The sequence below is a fragment of the Stereum hirsutum genome (genome assembly GCF_000264905.1).
Source record: "Stereum hirsutum FP-91666 SS1 unplaced genomic scaffold STEHIscaffold_10, whole genome shotgun sequence".
Classification (NCBI taxonomy): Eukaryota; Fungi; Basidiomycota; class Agaricomycetes; order Russulales; family Stereaceae; genus Stereum; species Stereum hirsutum.
In genome coordinates this window covers 237,193-259,743 of record NW_006763140.1, presented here as the reverse complement: position 1 = coordinate 259,743, position 22,551 = coordinate 237,193, and the positions used below count along the sequence as shown (strand labels likewise).

The 22,551-nt window shown below is 51.7% G+C and overlaps 7 protein-coding genes across 7 annotated transcripts; 3 read left to right on the top strand and 4 right to left on the bottom strand.

The window, feature by feature from the left end:
• Nucleotides 1-186: 186 nt before the first annotated feature.
• Nucleotides 187-2,609, top strand: STEHIDRAFT_140304 (uncharacterized protein; the record flags this gene model as incomplete). The annotated part of the gene is made up of 4 exons (XM_007305837.1): nt 187-419; nt 448-514; nt 651-1,919; nt 2,446-2,609. Exons 1-4 carry the CDS (start codon nt 210-212, stop codon nt 2,607-2,609), a joined length of 1,710 nt encoding a protein of 569 aa, XP_007305899.1. The 5' UTR covers nt 187-209.
• Nucleotides 2,610-2,655: 46 nt separating this feature from the next.
• On the bottom strand, nt 2,656-6,875 carry STEHIDRAFT_122701 (HECT-domain-containing protein). The gene is made up of 9 exons (XM_007305836.1): nt 6,689-6,875; nt 6,590-6,618; nt 6,356-6,500; nt 5,785-5,909; nt 4,289-5,660; nt 3,921-4,214; nt 3,566-3,856; nt 3,172-3,486; nt 2,656-3,109 (listed from the first exon to the last, which is right to left on the bottom strand). Exons 1-9 carry the CDS (start codon nt 6,709-6,711, stop codon nt 3,082-3,084), a joined length of 2,622 nt encoding a protein of 873 aa, XP_007305898.1. The 5' UTR covers nt 6,712-6,875; the 3' UTR covers nt 2,656-3,081.
• Nucleotides 6,876-7,334: 459 nt separating this feature from the next.
• On the bottom strand, nt 7,335-9,595 carry STEHIDRAFT_169624 (uncharacterized protein; the record flags this gene model as incomplete). Its single annotated transcript, XM_007305835.1, has 3 exons — nt 7,335-7,751; nt 7,809-9,331; nt 9,386-9,595. The coding sequence occupies 2 exons, from the start codon at nt 9,593-9,595 to the stop codon at nt 7,865-7,867; spliced, it is 1,677 nt and encodes a 558-aa protein (XP_007305897.1). The 3' UTR covers nt 7,335-7,751; nt 7,809-7,864.
• A 582-nt stretch (nt 9,596-10,177) lies between these two features.
• On the bottom strand, nt 10,178-14,979 carry STEHIDRAFT_112283 (phospholipase D/nuclease; the record flags this gene model as incomplete). Its single annotated transcript, XM_007305834.1, has 23 exons — nt 10,178-10,258; nt 10,337-10,444; nt 10,514-10,761; nt 10,850-10,973; nt 11,041-11,076; nt 11,159-11,222; nt 11,285-11,660; nt 11,740-11,798; nt 11,864-12,012; nt 12,088-12,187; nt 12,252-12,308; nt 12,335-12,368; nt 12,467-12,734; nt 12,806-12,889; nt 12,926-12,961; nt 12,988-13,218; nt 13,300-13,331; nt 13,399-13,504; nt 13,595-13,723; nt 14,336-14,411; nt 14,619-14,730; nt 14,821-14,838; nt 14,907-14,979. 23 exons carry the CDS (start codon nt 14,977-14,979, stop codon nt 10,178-10,180), a joined length of 2,601 nt encoding a protein of 866 aa, XP_007305896.1.
• Nucleotides 14,980-16,030: 1,051 nt separating this feature from the next.
• STEHIDRAFT_132284 (ankyrin) lies at nt 16,031-16,986 on the bottom strand (the record flags this gene model as incomplete). Its single annotated transcript, XM_007305833.1, has 4 exons — nt 16,031-16,066; nt 16,155-16,441; nt 16,516-16,644; nt 16,971-16,986. 4 exons carry the CDS (start codon nt 16,984-16,986, stop codon nt 16,031-16,033), a joined length of 468 nt encoding a protein of 155 aa, XP_007305895.1.
• A 347-nt stretch (nt 16,987-17,333) lies between these two features.
• Nucleotides 17,334-20,406, top strand: STEHIDRAFT_169621 (uncharacterized protein; the record flags this gene model as incomplete). Its single annotated transcript, XM_007305832.1, has 6 exons — nt 17,334-17,590; nt 17,643-17,903; nt 18,143-18,946; nt 18,994-19,261; nt 20,107-20,177; nt 20,263-20,406. The coding sequence occupies exons 1-6, from the start codon at nt 17,381-17,383 to the stop codon at nt 20,404-20,406; spliced, it is 1,758 nt and encodes a 585-aa protein (XP_007305894.1). The 5' UTR covers nt 17,334-17,380.
• Nucleotides 20,407-21,869: 1,463 nt separating this feature from the next.
• Nucleotides 21,870-22,124, top strand: STEHIDRAFT_158419 (uncharacterized protein; the record flags this gene model as incomplete). The annotated part of the gene is made up of 2 exons (XM_007305831.1): nt 21,870-21,908; nt 21,981-22,124. The coding sequence occupies 2 exons, from the start codon at nt 21,870-21,872 to the stop codon at nt 22,122-22,124; spliced, it is 183 nt and encodes a 60-aa protein (XP_007305893.1).
• Between the last annotated feature and the right edge of the window lie 427 nt (nt 22,125-22,551).

Below are 22,551 nucleotides of genomic sequence, written 5' to 3'. Positions count from 1 at the left end.
AGCGTTGAATTTCTTACCATCTCGGCAACGGCCGTGCGTTTTTCGCGTGTCCAGCTTCCCAAATACAACTGTTTCCTTGTTTCTATCACTCTCTAGTCTCACACAGGCAGACCTTGGTGTTGAAGATAGGACGTTCAACGTGGCATCACTCTCCGTCTCCGAGCGTCACCAACCATCTCACCGCTGACCACTTCAACTGGACAACAAGCATGGCGACCTCTCATGCCCAAAATTTGCCACAGGAATTACTTCTTCGCGTCTTTATGTTGCTTGACCGTCGGTCAAATGCCCGGAATGCTGGAGTATGCAAGGCGTGGAGGGAGGGGGCTCTTGACGAAGTGTGGCGAGAATTGCACGATTGGACAAGTGCTTTGGCTTCGTTCGCAGATACGGTCTCAGACCCTGTTACTCGAAAAATGGTGAGTTATATACTGGAGATTTTTTCAGAACATCCCTAAAAAATCAGATATAGAGCTTTTCGTCTACTCTAACCAAAGATGTCTGGGATTGCATCGTGAGCAATTCCCATCGTGTTCGCCACATCGACGGTAGCAACACGACGATACGTTGGTCTAGGAGTGCAATGATTCAGATCATGTCCACTCGGCCTCCTTCAGTGTTATTTCCAAGGCTTCTATCACTTAAGATAGATTCATACTCAGGGCCTCAATTTGGTCCTATCGTCATGCATCACTCGATCTCTGCGCTCACTGTCACCTTCAGCTCCCCTCACTCACCCCCACAAATGAATTTCGAAGAATTAGCGCTGCATGTATCTGAGAGAATGCCAAATCTTACGACTCTTGACCTTGATATCCCCGTTGTCGAAGCCAGGATGCAAGAAAACCTTCTCCATTTTCTCGAAAACCTCCCACGTCTTCAAGAGGTCACTTTATCGCCCACCATGTTCTCTTCCTCTATCATTGAGCCCCTCGCCGCCCTCAACTCGCTCCGAGTACTGTCGTCCTCGATCTCTGATAATGATGGATGGGTCGACTGTCCTGACAGCTTTTATGTCCCTTTGGAAGAAGGAGCATTCCCGTCGCTGCAATCCATCTCGTTCGGGGCTTCCCTCTCTGAAGCTCGGAGACTCCTCGAAGAGCCCCATTTCCCGGCGTCGTCTATGACATCTATTATCTTGAATGTCCCTTGCCCTCTCAGAGAAACCCCTTCACGTCTCAGGGAAATCCTGCAGTCTCTCGCGGACTCCTTCCATTCCCTACAACGCCTCGGATTTTCCATGGTCGACATCCATACTGAAGAATTGGCCCAGCCCTTGCCTGTCTTCGACTTCATAGATATCAGCCCTGTCCTGCGTCTTCGACATTTGAAGGCACTCACGATTCGCTACTTCCGTCCTATCACGATAACGGACGACCAACTCGAGTCTCTCGCTGCAAGTCTTCCGCAATTAGAGGAGCTGGTGCTCACCGCATACCCTATGTTCACACCCAAGCCCACGCTCACCTTACCCAGTATCATTTCGCTCGCCCTGCACTGCCCCAATATGAAAAAGTTGGCATTGTACTTGCGCACCTCAGGCATCGCTCTCCTACCATCCGCCGACGCCCGATTTAATCACCTTGCGCACCTTTGGGTTGGATATTCGGACCCCAGTGGGGATATAGAGAAAATATGCCGGTTTCTATACCCCCTACTCCCGCGGAAATGTGAAATAATGGCCACCGTCGACGAATGCTGCGAGGAATGTAATTATATACGCGACCCAACACGGTGGGAGACGGAAGACGAGGAAGATAGAGTGAAGGCGACAGATTTGTGGCGCGGTGTGGAGCGGACGATTGGACTGATGAATCACGCAAGAGAGGATGCGGAGAAGGCATTCAAATCGGAGAAACAAACTTTACAGGAGGAGCTGAGGGTTGCGAGAGCACGGTTAGAGCTGGAGTCGAGATCGCGTCCGTGACATGGAATTGTTCCCATTGGAGACAACTTCGCCAGCGCAGTAAGATGCCTGACACCATTTCGTTCGGCAGCATTGCCAACTACCTGAGCAGTTATGTGCTGCTGAGTATCTACTGTCGTCTGTGGCACACTCTTTTGACGTTTGCAAGCAGCCTTCGTAACACCCTTCCAATGATAATCGTCATAACATATTTCTTTCTTCCTTCCTTCCTTCCTTCCTTCCTTCCCAATACTCTCATAGTTGTGTTGCTCCATCTCGCCGGCAGTCCAAAATGAGACCTCGGTATCCGTCCCTCCTATTCTCGACATCTCCCTTACCTTACCTTACCTAGAGCCCATAGCTTTGCAAAAGTGCGAATAGGAACTGAGTTGAGACACGTCTGTAAATAGGGATCCGCGTGAGTGGCAGCTAGCAAGGCCCGTTGATGCTCAGGTCTATGATTAGGATCATAGCAAGTAAACCCGATCAACGTTGGCACAACTGCGCCCAGCGTCACACGACAATCCCCGGCTAAACAGAAAGCGAGCCTATATTCGCACCAATAACATCACACGAGACAGAAGGCAGAGTAAGACAGTACACAGGCCGAGAGCGAGAGGAGAAAGATGAAAGAGAGCAAGCAAAAAAAAAAGGAGGAAGCAGCGAAGATGCGGCGAAGCAAAACAAAACGAAAACGCGATAGAATGAAATGTGGGCACGCATGAACGCGACATGAACGGGACACATAGGCAACCTGTAGCAGGCGCGCAAAGGAATAAAAGAAAGGGGCCTTTCAAAGGGAGCCGGGCTACAGAGCAGCAGATCGTGAAACAAGTAGGATAAAAGGGGCGAAGGCGCCGACCTGGAGCGAAGACTGAAGCAGGATAAAGAGATAATTAAAATGGATTGTAATAAAGCAAATACCAGCACGAGTATAAAGACGAAAGGGGACTGATATAATTGTCCTTAGACGAAAGGGACCATAATGAGGGAACGACGGGTGTATGATACAAAGAAGATAGATGGTGGAGACAGAGTTCTATAGAGACAGCCAAGGAGATCGGAGGTATTATTATGGAGTACAAAGCCTTAGAGGGAGAGAATGCAGGGAACAGAACCGGATAGAGCGTGTATGTGATAATTGAGCCGAAGGAGAATTGCCGTGGCGGCGGCACCTACTCGACACCGAACCCTTCAGTCTCCCTGCAATTTCATCGCGTGGTCAGCGGACATATCGGACACCACCAATAATTCAAAGGACTCACTCGATCGCGAACCTCAGCCTCTCCTCCAACTTCTCCTTCTCCTTATACTCCGGCAAATCCAACCTATTGAAGCACGTATGGCTCCTCGGCAACCCATTCACATCTCCGCTTTTTTCAATCGTGAACCTCCTCGGTCCATCGCTGCCTTGCAGGTCCTTGAACCCATTGACGGGCACACGCGAGGTACCGGTCGTGAACTGGAGGAGACGAGCTTTGCGCTCTGTTGGCCAGGAACGGAGGATCTCCCAGAACCAGGAAATGACTTGGTCGGTCTTGGCGTAGCCGCGATAGTCCGTGAACTTCGTCCAGTCGTCCCTAGATTCGTTTCGTTCGTGATACCGTCAGCACCGGCCACAATGCAGGGAAAGGATGACAATGAGGACGAGAAACGCACATATCGATCTCTGACATTCCCCCGATCAACAGCTCTACCTCATTCTCATCAAACACCTTGATAAGCTCCAACGGCACAACCTCGCCGAATCCCTCCATGAACGCAGCGAACTGCTCCTCCACCCTCCTCCTGATCCTATAATCGACCAGCAACTCGACGTACTCTGCCTTGTTGACCTCGGTGACGGGGATGTCTTCTCCGTTGGGCCTGAGGGGGATGGTGAGCAGTTGGCCGAAGTTGTCTTCGGTGGTGGAGAATGTTTCGTCGAGGACGTCGGTGATATCGTTGTCCCTGTATCAAATTATGGTCTGAGTAAACAAAATATGAGACGAAGTCAGGCGGTAGAGACACGTACAACATCCAGCTCAAACCTCTCCAGAGCTCATAATCCACCGCCTCCAAATCCTTCATCGTCACTTTCTTGCCCAAAATCATTTTATAGAAGCTCGGCACGAAATACGCATCCAAGAACCGATGGTGGAACACCGCCAACCCAAGACACCGACCAATGAACTTGAAGTAGTCGAGATGTTCGGGGTTGATACCGGAGAAGGGATTGATCTGGAGCGTGTAGTTGTCGTGGGCGGAGTATTCGAAGAGGCCGTAGGACGGGTTAAACATCTCGTGCGAGAGGAGGAAGAACCATTCCCTACACAACGTACGGAAACACATCAGCCACGATTACCACGGGTGAAGGAAACTGAAAAAGAAGGGAAACCATACCTCGAAACACCTCCATAATCCAATCCATCCTCACCCTCAAACCTAACGACCAGCCTCTTCCTCAAATCCTCCTTCTTCAACCTCATAACCGCCCTAAACGAATCCTCAAACACCATCCCCCTCCTCAACCTGATCTCCGCCTTCCCGCCGCTCGCACCCGGCGCGGTCCCATCCATAATCCTCATATCCGGCTGACTCCTGAAATAAACGACCTTCCTTCTATAATCCCTCTTATACTTCGGCGCTCCTTCCTCGACCTCAGAAGGCAACCTCGGATCGTCCCACGTCGTCGTCTTCGTGTTATGATCGACGAAGTACACCCTCTGCGTGCTCGTCATCCGCATCTCCCAACCACTAGGCAATGGACCGAGGGCCGCGCGTGTGGTAGCGAGGGCTTCCGCTGATGGGTGAGGAGAGCTGCCGTCGCCGGGGACGGCACTGGCACTAGCGGCGGAAGAGGCAGAAAACACGGGTCGACGCGGGTCTTCCCATGTCGTAGTGCGCGAATGATGATCGACGAAATATGGACGACCATCGGGCGCACGACGCTCTTCCCAGCCCAGAGGAAGAGGGACGTCGACGTATCGACTGTCGCTCTGGTGTGGTTGCTGAGGCTGGGGCTGAGATTGTGGAGGTTGCGCACGACGTTGCTGCGATGATGTCCTAGATGGTCCTGAGCCTGAAGCTGGGGTAACGACTGCTTGGGCGCCTGCGTTGGAGGTGAACAACGGGCGGTTCCACGTCGTTGTGCGCTCGTTATGGTTGACATAGTACGTCCTCCCGCGAGCGTCGGAGCGACGCTCCCATCCCTGAGGTAAGGCGTCTTCGACCTCAGCTTGTGCCTGGGAAGTCGTCGTAGTCTGCTCTGGAGCAGGTGTGGGGGCGGTAGGTGGCAGGGCAGGAGATGGGATGGGCATCGAGATACGATCACGGGCAGAAGTGGGGGTAGACATTCCAGGCGCGGATCGCAATGATGGGATGGCAGAGTCCGCCGTACTTGGCCTAATCCTAAGATTCGAATGCGAACGGGACGATGAAAGACGAGATGAAGAGGTGGAGGTGGGTTGCAACGTGGGTGAGAGGAAGGAGAGCGATGGTGTCGGTTTCTGATGAGGATCAGCCGGCGATGGGCGGGCGGTAGCGCTTCTGCCGAGTTGGGACGACGTGGATGGTGAGTTAGAGTCGGTCGCGGATGACCGTGCGAGTAGACGTAAATCCGATACAGATCGTGATAAGTTAGCGTCGAGGGCTTGATGGTGCGGTGCACGAGGTGCGGAAGGGATGGATGGGGCGTCCGCGGCAATCGAAAACATGACTTTTCCAGAGACAAATTGGTCGCCTGGTCCGGGCTTGAGGTTCATAGTCTGCTGCACTGTGTGACCGCAAGGTAGTAGAAGGGAGAAACAGAACAGAATATTTGTCAGTTTGTTTTGGAGGGACCGAGAGGAACATAGTTATGAGGTTCGACTATGGGGGAAAGCAGTGTGGATATGTACCATTGCTACTGTTAAGTATGTCTTCGACTTGGACTTGTACAGCACCTAGGAAACCTCGGTCTACTCGGGAGAACTTGCGATGGTCGAAAATCTGGAGGGAAAGGGTCGATGACGGTCGCACAGCACTGCACAGGAACAGGAACGTTAATCAGTACCCTAATAGAGGTATCCATGACATGCCGTCGTTCCAAGAAGGAAACTCTAGCATAGATGTATTTATAGTGCAACGCAAGAGCTTTGAATCGCATCGTCATGGAAGATGGGGAAACACCAGAATACGCGTTAGCAATACTGGGCTGCTAGTAAGCACTGCTGCATAGCCCGCTACAAACCCCTGAGCAGACCGATTCGGTCGGGTTGGCATACCTCGGCGCTCGTCACAAGCGCTCGACTTTGTCCAGTCAGCGAGAAGGATGATGGAAGCGTAAACATAGAAAGGTCCAGTTTTTTGTCGCTCGCCAGCACATATGGTGTGCTCCCATGTACACAGAGAATCCGCACGGAGATGGAGCTGCGATAGCATGCTCCCGGATGTCCTCCGAGCCTGTAGGAAAAGAGGAAAGCAACGTACACGTCGAACGTCTCATTCCAGTACGGAGACAAAGTCTTCTTCAGTACTGAGGTCTGCTGCATATGTACATCGTCCACCGATATGGTGGTGAACGGGTTCGGGAGAGAAAAGAGATCACGCTTGACGAGATCATTCGCAGCCAGTACTGTTTACAGCGAAAACCCGAATAGTCATAAATCAGTCTGCACGACGGGAACCCGGAAAAGCTGTATCTATATACACGAGAGTACGCACCTGTGATCCTAATGTTCCTCTCATGGTTGCTGTACGATCATCAAAGAGCCGGGGTAAGTCCCTGATCACTGTTCTAACAGCCCCAATGTGGCGACCAACCTGGTCGCATTTGATGAAGCCATTGTAGCAAGATCTCCGAGTCAAAATTCGGGAGATAAAGCGGAATCCTGACTGGTACGACCCTCAACACAGTCGAGAATGTTAGACGATGGTGGTTGTGAAGAAAGAAGGGGGTCTGGCGAGGAGACGCTGGCCGGTGGTGGAAGGCGTCAAGGACGAAACCGCCTGTGCACGCCGCAACGACGCTGACTCTCGTTTTTACGTCATCTAGTACCTCATAGCCGCCAGCCCGGGCCCATCGGGCCAGTTCCGAGACCAACTTGCGCCACTCGGTGGCGACCAATGTTGTAGCGTAAAAGTAAAGAGAGCCACAGGGCTGCAAGTTATCCAGGTAATAATATACGCCTCCCCTGGAGGCCAAAGTGCATTTCTCATGAGCAACATCCTTAGGGAAACCGAATGTCACTTGTCCACGATACTTACCTCACCTCCACCTAGGCTCATTGTCCATCCTCGGTGGTACGAGTATAATTTACTTACTTCGACTGGACGAGTTCAAGTTTTGTTGTATCATTACATCTCTTGCGCAAAGCATCCATCAAATCTCACAGCTCCTAAATCACCACAAGATCCGAATTGGTAGCTATAGCTCGGAGCCCGAAAGAGTGTTACAATGGCAGAACTTCAGCATAGCGAAATCAATTCGGACATATACAAATCTTACACATTTATGGACTCAATGACTAGGAATAGATCTGAAAGAGCAGGAAGATGGAAAGACAAAATAGTAACGAGAAAACAAGGAAGGCCACACGCTCTCTTCATGCTCCGACTGAGACGCCCCGCCAACTGCTCGACTCGACCCCAGGATTGCCCCAGGACACGACGTCCTCCACCTGGGTCGCCCCGACCACTTCCAGCACCTGGTCCTCCAGCCTCTGGTAGGTACCGTTGGATGAGAATTGGAAGACGGTCCGGCGTGTTTCAGCTACGAGATCGGTGAGGAACGACGTGATGATACGGAGCTGGCGGAAATGGGTTGCAGAGGCATGGTGTCGAGGAGATTTATATGATCATAGTGACTAACATTATTGAACGCGCGCTACGAGCACACTCTCCAATCAGCGAACAAGGTTGCCCAAAATAAGTAGTACCCTACCTCGAAGAATGGTAGAAGTGGCCTTCAATTGGACGATTACAAGGCATCGACAAAGATCAGGACTCCAACTCCTCCAGCCGTGCATGCGCGACCCGCAATTCCTCCTCCAGAGCTCCTATTCTCGACCTGAGAGGCCTCTCCCCATCTTCCTTGACCTTATGCATCAGTTCCAACGCCCGCCCCACATTCTGCCAAAACCTTATCGCATGATCTCTCAGAACCTTCGGTTCTGTCTCCCACCACGCCGATTCTGCCACGTAGAGAAATTCGTCGCAGTCCTCATCCACAGAGGCTAGCACCTCGCAACCTCTAGGAAGTAATGGAAACAGGAACCAGCTGACGGTCTCTACGTTGCACAAGACGGTGGAGCACCCGATGCAGAGTTGGGCGAGGTGGACCAAATGGGTGCCGAGAGAAGGGGGGACATTGTCCAGGGTGCAGCGCAAATACAACGCCAGTTTCGTGAGTCTGGGGCAGTGGCGAGCGAATGGGATGATGGCGCGCAGAGTGAGGGTGGGCTTCGGGGTGATCATGGGGTATGCGTTCAGCACCAACTCTTCCAAGTGTGGAAGACTAGCCGCAAGAGACTCGATTTCGTCGTCTGTGATAAATATAGGGTGGACGTATCGAATAATGAATACCTTCAAGTTTTGAAGACGGAGAATAGGGCAGATGTCCGCGAACGTGTATACAGGAGAGTTTCGGGCGTCCTGTATGCTCATCCGAAGATTATCGATCTCGGTCATGTAGAGTTCGAGACGTTCCAGGCTACGACACGAATCTGCGAGAGAGATGAGAAGTTGTTGAAGGTGCGAAGATGTCTTGTGGTGCGGAAGAGGGACGTATAAGAAGATATAAATCAAAGAAGACGTTGGGAAATTTGGCGCTGTGAAGAACTGTCGAGCATGATCAAGGGAAGACCCGAAAGTGATGGATTGCAATGACGGAAATGCACCAGCTTCCAGGGGGGCCTGAAAGTTTCGAGGCGCTTTGACCCATTCGATATGAGCTGATTGGGACATCAGTGCGCGAAGCGAGTGGATCGTGGAGAGAGGGTTTATGATGGATGGAAAGAAGAGCATGGGTGATAGGGTGACATCGCGAAGGTACGGAAGTCTTTCGAAAAGAAGGCAGAGAGCGTGCTCTGTCTGGTCGTCAGGAGCAGCGATATCAAGCTCAAGAGTCGTGAGCCTGGGCATTCTCTCAGATACATGCAGACACAATGTTGTGAAATCTATTGGCGTTGAGCGAGCGGGCGTGAGGCGCATATCTATGGTGAGCGCAGAAACGGAGTCGTGCATGATGATGGCTCCAAATTGGGGGCCTGAGCATGCACCTATTCGAAGGGATTGAAGATTCGGAAATAGTATAGCGAGAGGCCGAGTGGCCATGATCTCGATCATAGCCCTCTCAGACCAACGTATGTGTGAGGCCGGCCTGTTGGTCCCGTCGATGTAGCGGACACGACATGCATTGCTGAAGAAACGGTCCCATATGTTATTGCTGAGAGGAGACAGGAAGCTCTGATCTAGTCTGTCAGGGATGCTCGGAGGTTGAATGTAACTTAAAGGACGTACTATCCTCTGAGTGTCAGGGTCCGGGGCCGTACCTGCCAACGAAGCCAGAGCGCTTGTCCAATCAGACAAATGTTGCCACACCTCATCAAGGGCTCCGTCCTTCCACGCCTTGCACACTCGAGCATTTCGAGCATTCGAGCGATAGTCGAGTAATACAAAGATGCGAAGAAGCAATTCTTGAGGAAGGTCTTGCGCATAAGACGTCGTCATTCTGTCGGTGAGTTGGAACTGAGATGATGGTTAGTAATGGATATGATGTTCCGTTGGTTGTTCGGGATCTGTGAATAAATTAGAGTAAATAGTAGGAAGATTACTCACATCCAGTCCTCAAAGACTGTTAGGGAGGCGTCTTTGTTGAAAGGGCTGACGCGCTCTACTTCACGAGATTGTACGCCATCGGGAACAGCCGAAGACCTCGATGGTGTGGCGCGCCACTGTACTGGAACACAATATCAAAGTCTTCCTCAGTTCTGTGACTACATAGCATGTTGAACACTATCTCGTTCGCAAAAGAGGGTATTGAATTACAAAGTGATTGTCGCTGGAGACATTTTTATCTCCCAAGACTTTCTCAGTGGTCATCATCTACTATGCCTCCCGAATTATGGGATCATCTACAATGCAAAGACACTATCACCGTCTGCAGCAATATAAGCACATTTATTGACATCATTCTTCGTGGACATTTGGTAGCATGTATCAGTACATTCGTAACGGTTCAGAGTTCATTCAGATCTTCTATCCGTCCTTCCACTTCAGCCACCAAAAGCAGACTACAACGCGTTATATCATCTAGATGTAGATCGGCAACGTAGGGTTCAGTCCGTGCCACTCGGGGCCCTCGGCGAAGTCCTTCTCGTCGATGAGGAAGTCCTGTATGACGGATGGCAGTCATGCAACGTTAGAAGTGGCGTTTTACGCCAGAAAAGCGAAGAAGACTGGGAGACGTACGATAGGGGCTTCAACAAGCGCACCGCGGACGTCCGCGAGACGGGCCTTGACCCGCTCGAGAGGCACATCAGGCGCGACGTGACCCGTCTTGACCTTCGGGACATAGTTCTACATTTCATACATATTCGTCAACATCGAAAACCTGGAAATGTAAGAAACCGATGCCCAAAAACGCACGTTATACGCATCCCAATCCCTAACCAAGTTCGTCGGCACAGGCCTGAACAACTCCGTGAACACCTCCCTGTTCACCTTCGCCGTCTTCTGCCACAGCTCAACCATCTCATCCGAGAGTGGATCGGCCATGATCTCGTCGTCGGCAGTGCCGAACTCGTCTGGGTTCGCCACGGGCGCGGGACGCATGAATTCAGTGACGTGCTCGTCACGGTCTTGGCAGATCTGCGGAGGGATGTAGCCGAGGTGCTCTGTAATGGAGATAATAGATGTCATGTGGGGTAGGTGAGAAGGTTGTCCTGATGTTGGCGGTAGGAGGAAAATGAGAAAGGGACGTACGCCTGAAGAGCCTGCGGCGGAGGGAGGCAGCGAAGCGGGCGGCCATGAAGGGCTTGCCATCCATGGTGCTCTGGATCATGTCGCCGTCTTCGACCACGAGCGCAATCTCGGAGTCACCGTCACCCTGTAGTACATCGATGGATTAGCTTTATATATACTGATGAGAAAATGCTGTAACGATAAGGGCTAACCTTCTGGCTACGGTCATTGAGGTTGGCGGAGCCCATCTATAGGCGGATAGAATTATAAGCGTCAGTCACTAATGAAATCCAGGACTTAGAGCAACCAGGACTTAGAGCAAAGACGTACGATAACACGACGATCGTCAACGATCATCAACTTCGTGTGGATGTAGGACAACTCAGATACATATCTTAAAACAAAACAAATCAGCACTAGCACCCAGCGGCCAATAAACCAACACCGCAAACTCACGAGGCCAACTCCTCCTCCTCACTCCCCAACCACTGCTCCTCCGCCAACTCCGTCCTATCTTTCAACGCATGCTGCCCCACCGTATCACTAACATGCGCGTCCCCCCTCAACCTCTTCGCCGCCCTCTCGAACCTCTCGATCTTCTCCACAGCCTCGGCCTTACTCGTCGGCAACGGGAACTTCTCCGTCTTCACGTCCGTCTTCTTCGACACGACCATGCCCTCCGTGGTGGGCTCCGCGAGCTTGATGGTCACTTCTTTGGGCTGGCCGTCGGAGGAGGTGTCGGCGGAGTCGCCGACCCATTGGCGGGCGAGGGCGACTTGGGCTTCGTTGAATTTCACGCCGGAGTCTTCTTCGGCCTTGGCGATGAAGGTGGCTGTTCACGATGGGATTAGACGAGAGCGAGTTTAGTTCGATGACACGGAGATGGAGCGCGTAGAATGAATGTGACTCACAGAGGGGAGCGTTGATACGGTCATAAACACGAAGATGGTAGAATCGGATGTAATCCATCCTAGAAACATAATCCGTAAGCTTCGTTCGTGTTTCTGTGAACGACCATGTTGCCAGTGGACTCACGGCTCATATCCGGCCTTCCTGATCTCCTCATAGATACTGCTCCCGCCACGGTTGATGGTCCTGTACTGAGCCGCCATGATCGTCTTCAGCGCCGTTTCGTCTTTTACGTCTCCAGAGAACGCGGGCAGCTCGGGGATGATGACGACAACCTAAAACAAACCACACATTGCACGACCCAACTGTCAGCGATCCGGAATACATCTGAGGCTGCGAAGGCGTATTACCTTGAACTTCTGGCCGGCCTGAGCGGCTTGGACGATACGCTCGACGAGGGCGGCGGCGATCTGGTTCACAACGGGACCATCTTTCTTCGTGTTGGAGATGCTGTAATATACATGCAGCGTTAGATACCTTTTCCCGGCACAATCCTCACAAATAAGACACTCACAAGAACTGGTTCTCTGTGGTTGTAAAGTCGTCAGCGATCGGATCATGCTCAATCGAGCTAAAAAAAAAAAAAGAAAGACACACCGATGTAGACGAAATGGTTCGCCTCCCTGATCATCTGAATGTCTAAAAACCCGCATTGAATCCACTCAGCAATCCGCCCCCCACCACCCACGACTCAAAACTCAAAACTCAACAAGAAAAAGGCCCACTCACAAGCATTCTGAATACTATGCTCCGTCAACACCCCATGACTCCAATCGCTCACACTCCTCACACACTGCACCCTACAGCTCCCCCACGGCCTCTTCGGCTCATGCTCCTCCAGTTCCTCTTCCTCCGGCTCCATATGGAACCTCTGACGGAATTGGCGGCCCATGCCGTGCCAGCGCTCGCGGTGCGGGTGACGGACGACGGCTTCGTTGGGGGCGAAGGTTATGTTGTGCGGGAGGGCGAGCCAGTCGTAGCGGGCGTCGGCTTTATACTGTGGAGGGGATTTGTGATGTGGGGAGAGTATGAGTATGGGATTGAGAGTGGATAAGAGAAGAGACGGACCTTGCGAGTCTTGACTTCATTCCACCTCTCCACGAAATGCTGCACGATATCGAGCACGACCGGGCCCGAAAGCGTCATATGGACCTACACCACACATCACACAAAAAGCCTCATCAGCACTTCTCCTTCCATCCCTCCACCCTCCCTCCACCCTCCCTGCACAACAAAAAAAGCACACTCACATCATGCCACGGCATCCTCGGACTCTCCGCCACACTAATAGTCCCACTAACATAATTCATCACATCCTGGAAATCGCTGATCCGCGCATTATTGTAGTCCTGGCCGGGGAAGAGCGTCTTGCTGAAATCGGTAGGGTGCGCGTCGGCGAGAGGATGCGTGTTTGTGTCCCAGCGGCCGAAGCAGATGTCGAGACCGCCGATGCAGGCGCGGTGGTTGTCTACGACTACGACCTATGTGTGATGCGGGGGAAGGTGGATGGTGCGTTGGTTAGAGGGAGAGGAGGGGAGAGGGAGAGGAGATGGAGGATGTACCTTCTCGTGGTGAGACCAGAACTCGACGTCGTCTGTGATTCATGGACGAAACATACATTAATTTACCCAAGCGTACGAATACTTGCAGGAAAAACCTACCTTTCGACCCGATATGATCCGGGTGACGCATACACGCGATCTCAGGGTGCAAAGCCTCCAGCGCGACCTTCGTATGGTGCGAGCTCATGCTCATCGTTTGCGTGACCTATCGGCATTCGCAAGGAGGTCGTGAGCGGTCAGTAAACCACCAAAATGCTCAAAGACAGGCTGGCGAATTAGGAAAAGGGACACACACCTCCTTGTACACAATAACATAAATCTTCACACCCTGCTCCGCTTTCCTCTGCAACACCCTATCGAGGCGCCATTCTTCGTTATACGCCGGCGGGCGGCGGAGGTACAGTTCCGGGGTGAGCCACCAATCCTGTTATCCACGCAGAAAATAAACAAAAGGCCAATCCGGCTGTCAGCGCCGATAAGATCAAAGAGCCGAGGAAAAATATTGTGGAGATCATGGAACGGTTGAAGATGGAGTACAGGAAAGAGTAGAAAGGGAAAGGAGGGAGAGGGGGGTATGGTTGAAACTAGACTGTGAAATATAGGGGCGGAGGGACCGCAATCTGGTGTTATCTCCGTTTATTTACACAAACAAATCCAAAACCCGGGCGGTATGAACGTATGGACGCCAGTTCGGGACCCCTTGGGGCTCCACAACGAAATCGCTAGCGCCACCAGGCGATATGCAAAAACCCGAAAATGCACTCAGGACCAAGCTCCCAGGTACGCAAACTAGGACAAGCAACGAACGGCGTCATCGTCATCCGCAGCTGCAGTTCAGATCTTACTTATCGCCACCACGCCAGTTCGAAGTCCGTGCGCACGTAGATCCTTGGGGGAAACACTACATGGATCCTCGGAGGAAGCGCAGCACCGACGTCTCGAAGCAGACCACAAACAGAGAGACAAAGAAAAGAAGGAGAAGGGAAAGATTTTTATGGAGTAAGGAAACAAGAGAGGATGGGATAGAAAAGCGTACCAAGATGAAGATACATTCTTTCGCGCTCTCGAGCATCTCTGAAAGAGCGTAGAAGTAGTCGTGCCCGTCGATGTGCCTATACCACCATTGGGGACACCACATCCGAAAACGATATAAATATAAATATATAGAAAGATGGGTGGACATAGGGGCGGAACAAAGATGGATCGTCAGCGGTGCATTTCATAGATGGATGGATGGATGGGTTGGTGCGGAAGGCAACACAAGAGACGGAGGAGGGAGAGAGGGAAGGAAAGGGGAAGAAATGATTTTTTGAACCCACCATTTCACGAAGTTGTTCTCCCTCTCGTCAGCGAACGACTGAAAACGATGGCTCTCCGCGATCTCAGTACGTATCGCATCGTGCTCTTTCTCGATCGGGTCGTCGTGACGGCCTGTTGTGTACAACGCATACGATTACGTAGCAAAGTGAGTGAGTCTGGTTGGGGAAAGGTGAGAGGTGAAGGAGGTGAGAGGATACGTACGGTCGGGGTTGAAGATACCTGGTTTGGAGGGTCGGTCGGTCAGGACTGTCTTGTGTACCAGAGTGATAGGGAGATGAGGAACGCACCGGTGAGAGTATCGCCAGTCCTCTGAATGCCCTCCTCCGCCTTGTCGAAAACCTTGTGCAAGAAAGACGCCATGACTATCTTCTACTATTCCTTGTCAAATATCTGGTATAAATCAAGAATTCAAAGCGCGCTGTTCGACGACGTGTTGGACGTCGACGTTTGGATAGTGATGGTCAGGAGCAAGAAGGGTTGAAAGCTGAAGATGAAGCAAGAGTAGAATCAGATGGGAAGGCCTTGGCGAAGCGACGTTGGCAGGATACAGGGGCATCGCAGCGCCTTTCGGCACTTTCGACCCTCCATTTCAAAATCATTGATGTAAACTCAAAGCGTAGCATCCGTGGGAAGCGTGGCGAAAGAGAACAGATCGTTTACATACAGATGGGCCACACAATCCCAGTAGAACCATGACTAGGGAAGCTCCACATGCTGTGGCACTGACCTTGCTTGAGAGACCTCTTCTGACAATGGCATATCTACCAATGCTCAATATTTCTGTGCACTTTATTTGCAGTAGCAACTTTGTTAGCGATACTGCAGAGTATTCAGTACCGGAAATTACTTCTGGATGATCACGCAAGAGTCGCGCCACAGATGGTTCTTCTTGGCTCGCAAACCCGTATTAGAGGCAGCCTTTAAATCTGCACAATACATCCACGTTCCGATGGCCACTGATGTCAGGTTGCTTGCTTCGCTGACCGCAGCAGCGCCTCGAAGCGTACGTAGGCCTCAGGAGAAGCATCGGCTTGATGCATTGTGGCGTCGATAGCCCTTCAGGCCTGAGCGCGTTGTGCGTGCAGACATCGAGCATACTTTCGCGGAACATGCTGGGTGTGTACAAAATCTGTATATCCAGGGCAGATAGAAATTGCTCCGTCCTGATGGTGGTAATCAAGTACGCGATTGCTGTTGGGTGAGGGGTGCCACAGAAATGTGAGAAAAGCTTACGCAAACTGTTTGGCTTTGTGTGCGAAAAAGTCGCTCAGCCACAATTACCGGGGTGGGAGAGACCTTGCAAGCAAGGTAACATTCTCGACGACAAACAACAGCTAAAAATACACTGGGGACAGTTCTCATTCGTACAATTCGTACAATGATATATATTTGTCGTCACCCCTCATCGACATCAAGGACCCCTGCGTATGCTGACGGAGGTCCCATCCTGATGCGACGAATTTTGGGCGAAAAATCGCGTTTCGTCCGATCCGTAGTGCGACGAAAATGGCCCGTCCTCATCACCGCTCACCCACCGGCAACAGCGCACCCGCGCCCTCTCCCTCCCCCGCCCCAAACAACCTCAACATCCCCTCCTTCCCAAACATCCTCGCACTCTCAATCGCATTCGGCGTCCCCAACCTCGGATCCGCACCCCCCTCGACCAACACTTTCACGACCTCGTCTTCGCCCTTGAAGACCGCGCCGGCGAGGGGGGATTGACCGCGGTCGTTCAGTTTGTTTGGGTTCGCTTTGCGGGTGAGTAGAGATTGGACGAGGGTGTGATGTCCGGAGTAGGCGGCGAGCATGAGGAGGGTGTTGCCTGATCAGATTTTTGAGTCCGTACGATGGTTGTGAGCACGGGTTATGTATCCCGATTGAAAGAGAAGGGCGCACCGTCGTCGTTCATCATATCCACCGGAAGCCCAGCATCCACAGCTGCGAGCAACAACTCTGAATTTCCCGTCCTCGCCGCATCAAACATCCGATGTGCGAAATCTAGCGTTTCTTTTGGGAGGTGAGACGCTGTGCCAGGGGATGTTTGGCTGGAGTCCGTTCCGTTCTGTATGATCGGAGGGTCAGAGAGAATTGGCTGGATGTTGAGAAGATATAGTTCGTACCATGTTCGAATCGGTTTCGGCGGTGAGACTATAACGTTTGGAGGTAGTTGTATTCTCACTGTTACGGAAGAGAAAGATCGTAACTGCCCAGTGGACTGATTCTCCGTCGTTCGTTACACACCGTCATGGCTCCCGTTCCCAGCTGACTCCTTCCACTGTTTCTGTCATCAGCTGAGAGCTCGGACTTCGCCGGTCATTCATTCTTCTCCTCTTTCACGTCGTGGCGCCTGCTGCTGTCCAACGCCATGGTGGTTCTTTTCTAGTGTAGAAGTACCCTCATATCATACGAAAGATTCCAGGTGAGAGTGGTGGTACGTACAATGTGGCGCTGGGAACAAACAAAAGACAGGGGTCACGCCACGGTCCTTCCTTGCCCCTCGTGTCCATTATTAATATTCCCCGGGATGGCAACGGCAAAGTCACGGCGTTTGAAGTTGAACGCGTCAACTCCAACGTTAAAAAAAAGACGCTCGCTGCAGGTGACGGCCTTGAGGCCTTGAGGTGCTCTATGTGAGTCGTTCAGGCTGCTACTTACTACCAATTACTCAGCTACGTGCGTTATCGGCCACGAACTACCACTGAAACGCCGTGTGCAGCACTAGTCGTCATCTCAGTTCCTCCCCGGCGTACTTGTGCCCGGAATGACGACGCCTCATGCACAAAACTTTCCCCAAGAATTGCTTCATCGTATCTTCTTGCAGCTCGACTATGACTCGAATGCCCGAAATGCTCGAGTGTGCAAGGCATGGACGGATGGTGCCCTTAACGAGGTGTGGCGAGACTTGTACGATTGGACAAGCGCTCTTGCCTCGTTGGCAGGTACGGTATCAGACCCTAACACTCGGAAAATGGTGCGTTTCATACAAGAACTTGGATTAGAGGACTCCTGACAAATTGTATCAGAGCTTTGCGCCTCCTCTGAGCAAGAGCATCTGGGACCGTTTCCTCAGCAATTCACACCGAGTTCGCTCCATCGACGGGACGGCCTCACACATACGTTGGTCTGAGGGGGCCATGTTTGAGATCATGTCCACTCGACCTCTTTCCATATTATTTCCGAATCTTCAATCCCTTCGAATAGGCACCCGCACAGGTCCCCAATTTGGAGCCCTCATTATGCACCACTCGATTTCTGCACTCAAAATCAATATACGCCACGGGTCTGTTCGTTCGATGTCAATGGATTTCAAAGCATTATGTCCCCACATAGCTGAGAGAATGCCCAATCTCACGACCCTTGACCTTGACATCCCCGCTCCTGACGAGCAGACAGAAAAGAACTCTGCCATCTTTTCGAAGCACTTCGACATCTTCGCGATGTCATCCTGTCACCCACTCTTTTCTTTCCGTCCATCATCAACCCTCTATCTACCATTCACTCGCTTCGGGTACTGTCGTCTCAGAATACGGAATGGGCGAAAGCACCTCCAAACTTTCAGGCTTCTCTGGAAGCTGGTGCATTCCCGTCGTTGCAATCCATCACATTCGGAGCTTCTCTGGCTCATGCTCGGCAATTTTTCACCACACCAAATTTCCCAACATCTTCTCTGATTTCTATCTTCCTAAACGTCCCTCTACCACACCAGAGGACACCTTCACACCTTCAAGAACATCTCAACGCTCTAACGGATTCATGTCGTGGCCTGGAACGTCTCGAGCTCTACATGACCGAGATCGACAACCTTCGAATGAGTATACAGGACGCCCGAGATTCTCCTATATACACGTTCGCGGACATTTGCTCTATTATCCGCCTTCGCCACTTGAAAACGTTCACTATTCGCTACGTCCAGCCTATCGACATCACGGACTACCAAATCGAATCTCTTGCGGCTGGTCTTCCGCATTTGGAAGAGCTGGTGTTGAACGCATACCCCATGTTCACTCCCGAGTCCACCCTTACTCTGCGCGCCATCATCCAATTCGCTCGCCACTGCCCCAGAATCACTAAATTGAGGCTGTACTTGCGCACGACCTCGATCAATATCCCACCTTCTATCGGCGAGCATTTCCACCATCTCGCCCAACTTTGCATTGGGTACTCCACCATCCGGTGTGACGTAGAGAACGTCAGCTGGCTCCTGTTCCCTTTACTTCCTAGAGGTTTCCAGGTGCTATCCTCTCTGGACGAGGACTGCGATGAATACACCCACGTATGGGAACCGGAGTGGTGGGAGACAAAATCGAGGGATAAGATAAGGGAGGCGGTAGAGTTTTGGCGTAATGTGGGGCGGGCGCTGGAGCTAATGAATAGGGTCAAGGAAGACAAGGAGAAGTTTTTCGGGTCAAGAATACGGTCTCTGGAGGAGGAGTTGAGGGTCGCGCATGCACGGGTGGAAGAGCTGGATCTCGGACTTTAGTGACTTTAGTTATTCCATCGAGGATCACTCCTGTCGTTGTGAGAGGTAGGTTCCTATCCACTCATGGTACCATCCTTGCCACCAACGTTGTCGTCATCAGGTCGTTCCTCATCCATCTAGCCGCTGGTTCACGCCTGACAGCCCCCCAATCCTCATCCAACGGTGAGTCGAGCAGTTAGCGAAAGCGGAGTCTAAAGCGTGAAGAGAGCGTGACGTTCCTTGTTATACTGCCTTTCTTGTTGCCATTTTGTCTTTTTCTCCCCCTGTTCCCTCAAATATATTTCTGATCACCAAGACGCACAATCCATCCGATGCGTAAGTTCCGTGTGCCTGGACGGGTCTTTCTATGGTCTAAAATGCAGCGGTGATTAGCTCATAGACAACACATGCATCAGCCTCGGGGTCTTGTATTTTCTCTGTATCTGCGTTTGCTCAATTGTATGAGATTTTTGCGGTCCTCTCGTGACCATCGCACACTATACCTGACACAGAAGACCAGTTTCAGTGGCGTTGCGTGTAAAAAAATTCGCGGGGACCAAACAAACATACAACTAGGAGCACAACCGTTCGACTACCCTGCATCATATGTGCGTCGAGTGTCGACAAGGACTACGGTCACGTCGAGTTGTGTGGGTCTAGGATGTGAATTCTGAGGAAATAGGTAAGCATTTGAATGCAGTTGGATCGTCATGCACTAGGTTAGAGTAGTCGTCGTGGGTTCTTGTGGCGGGAGTTGACAGGCTCGCGAGGAGTATCGTCGTGATCCGCCCCAAGACGATGGACATTGTGAGATATAAAAGTTGTCCGCGTCCAACGATTCAAAGCCCCATTCCATACCAACGATATTCACCTCTGCATCTCAAAGCTCTTTCGCCCACTCCATCATCAACAATGTCTGGTCAGTCTTTCCCCTCACCAAAACCCCGCTGTTCCACCTACTCCCTCTCCGCTATTTTCTCCCCTGGACCATACTAACTCTATGTTACTAATTCTGCCCGACGATACAGACAACGCAGGAAACCTAGCCGGGAAAAACCAGTGGACCAGAAAAGATTTCGACAGGGTCAAGCCCACCCAGGTACGTACTTACCGCGGACCCCATCATCCAATGCCTTGTCGCGTAAGCATACTGACCCGTAACGAACCGTTGAACCCGATAACAGGATAACACAGACGGTTTCCTAGACCGTGTCGAGAACGCCATCAACCAGCGCGAGAACGCCACGAACAAGCCAGACGGGGGTCCTAAGACTGTTACGCCTTCGAACACGAACACCGGGTCTGCGAATGCACCGCAGAAGAAGTAGGGGGTCTGTGATACCGGTAAGGAGCTTAGGATACATTCGGATGGGGTTGGAGGCAGAGTCTGACTCGACGCGGAAGATACAGGGTGTTCTACCCGGTCTTGAACCTCAGTGCTCGACGATTGTGGTAGGTTGTTGGAGGAGTAGAGCATGGGTGCGGCCTGGATGAGGATAGCAAGTTGTTGTAGGTTGTACGAATACGACGGTGATTGTGTACGGGGCGCATGAATAGTGTGGTTGTTTTCTTGTGCATCGATGCTTTGACGCGCTGGCTAATGGCAAACGAGAACAAGCAGTAGGTATGACCGCTGAGTCGATCTCCAACGAAAGCGAGAAACAGCTCGTCAATAAGCTTTTTGGAACACTGTCAACTCAGATAGCATAAGGATGAGTGTACAGCACGAAGAGCGTAGTTCGAGGAAGGTATGCACAAATGGAGACCACAGGACAGCCAGAGCGCGAGAAGACAATAGCTTGAGTCAATAAATCTTCGGGATTCCCCTCGACGCGATGCATACTCTATCTGGACCTAAGGATAGAAGAGCCACTCAGGGCGATAACGAGGGTGAGACTTTCAAATCAGTGTAGTAGGAACTGACCGGGCATAGCGAACCCAACCTCAACTCGACTCTCCACCTTAGAACACTTCCAGAGGCAACTCTATCCGGCCATATGTCTCGGGTTGTGGGCGTACTGGCACTAAATAGGACGATGCATCAAGATGGAGCGGTTCTAGCGGTGGTTTGAGTCTAATAAGTTACTATGTGACCAAGGATAGCTCGGCTTTGGTTCGTCCGAAGGAGACTCAATGGTTCGTGTAAGCCTATCCCATACAGGAGGTGTCGATGAAACGATGAAACTTATATAGATGGAGAGAGTATATAGCGGTTGGTTGTTATTTTTGGTGAGGAAGAAGAGACGGAAGAGAGGAATGGGACATGTCGACCCGTTTTCGTATCTGGGCGTCCTTAAACAGCTCGACGGGGAGTCGAGCAGCCCGCCTTTTGAACGTCGATAGGTTCTTGTGGCGGGAGACACTAACAGAGTTCAAGTTTGGGACGCGGGCGAATGTCGCTCGACGGCTGAGACTCGGGCCTTCGCACGCACGAGAAGGTTTGGCCAGAAGTAAGTTGCGGCTATGAATCTGAGTATGGGGGCGGAGGGGAAGTTATTATTGGGTTGGGCAGTGTGGAGAGAGAGGTATAAATTGTCGTTGGTCGACGGCTTACCTTTCGACCTCAGGACCCACCCATCTACCCGCGTACCACCACCAACCTTTACTCCTCCAGTCGAACCATAATGTCTAGTCAGTTCGACCTTCTGATTCCGTTTCTCTCCCTCTCTCCCTCCCATCCGCGCTAGTTTTTCTTTGAATCATCCTTCGTCGAAATACTAGCGACTGACTCCACATTATCTCACCCCACTCTCCTCATACAGAGAACGCAGGCCAAGGCGGACGAAACCCAATGACCAAAGCCGACTCCGCTAGGATCCAGTCCACTCAGGTACGTCCGCATTGTCCACCTCGTCCAGCACCCCGTCGACTGACTGACGTTTGACGGTGATGGATATTGCAGGCAAAAGCCGGGAAGGACGTAGGCAACAAGTCGTTCCCCTCGCGCGCCCAGGCTACCGCCGATCGTCGTACCGGCGCTGGTGCGGGTGCTGGTGCAGGGGCTGGCGCACCTGTTGGTGGCAACAAGAGTCCGCAGAGGAAGTGATGTGTTTGTTGAGAATGTTGTGAGGGCGCCTGAGCGATGAGTGACGAATGCTGTAGAGGACAGAGATGTAGAAGAGTAGATGGCGCCCCGAAGAATGTCGATGGTCGGCTTGTTGATGGTTCGAAATCGCATGATTGTAATTTGTACAGATGTGTCTTTCGAGTTTACGAGGGCGGTTAACTGCGTGATGCCTGCTCGAACTGAGATGGGCATAGGAAAGAGACCATGAGCGACTAGTACGACTCGGTCGAAAATTCGTCTTTCGTCTGGGATAGAAGGATGGTTCAGCTCCTCACTCTGGTCATTTTTTGGGATGGGGAAAGAAAGGGAAATGTATCGTCAATCGCCCATACTGGTGTATTCTTGTCGACGGAACACTTCGGTCGGACTTATGGTGCGGCAAGCGTCTCGCTATATCCTTGAGGTA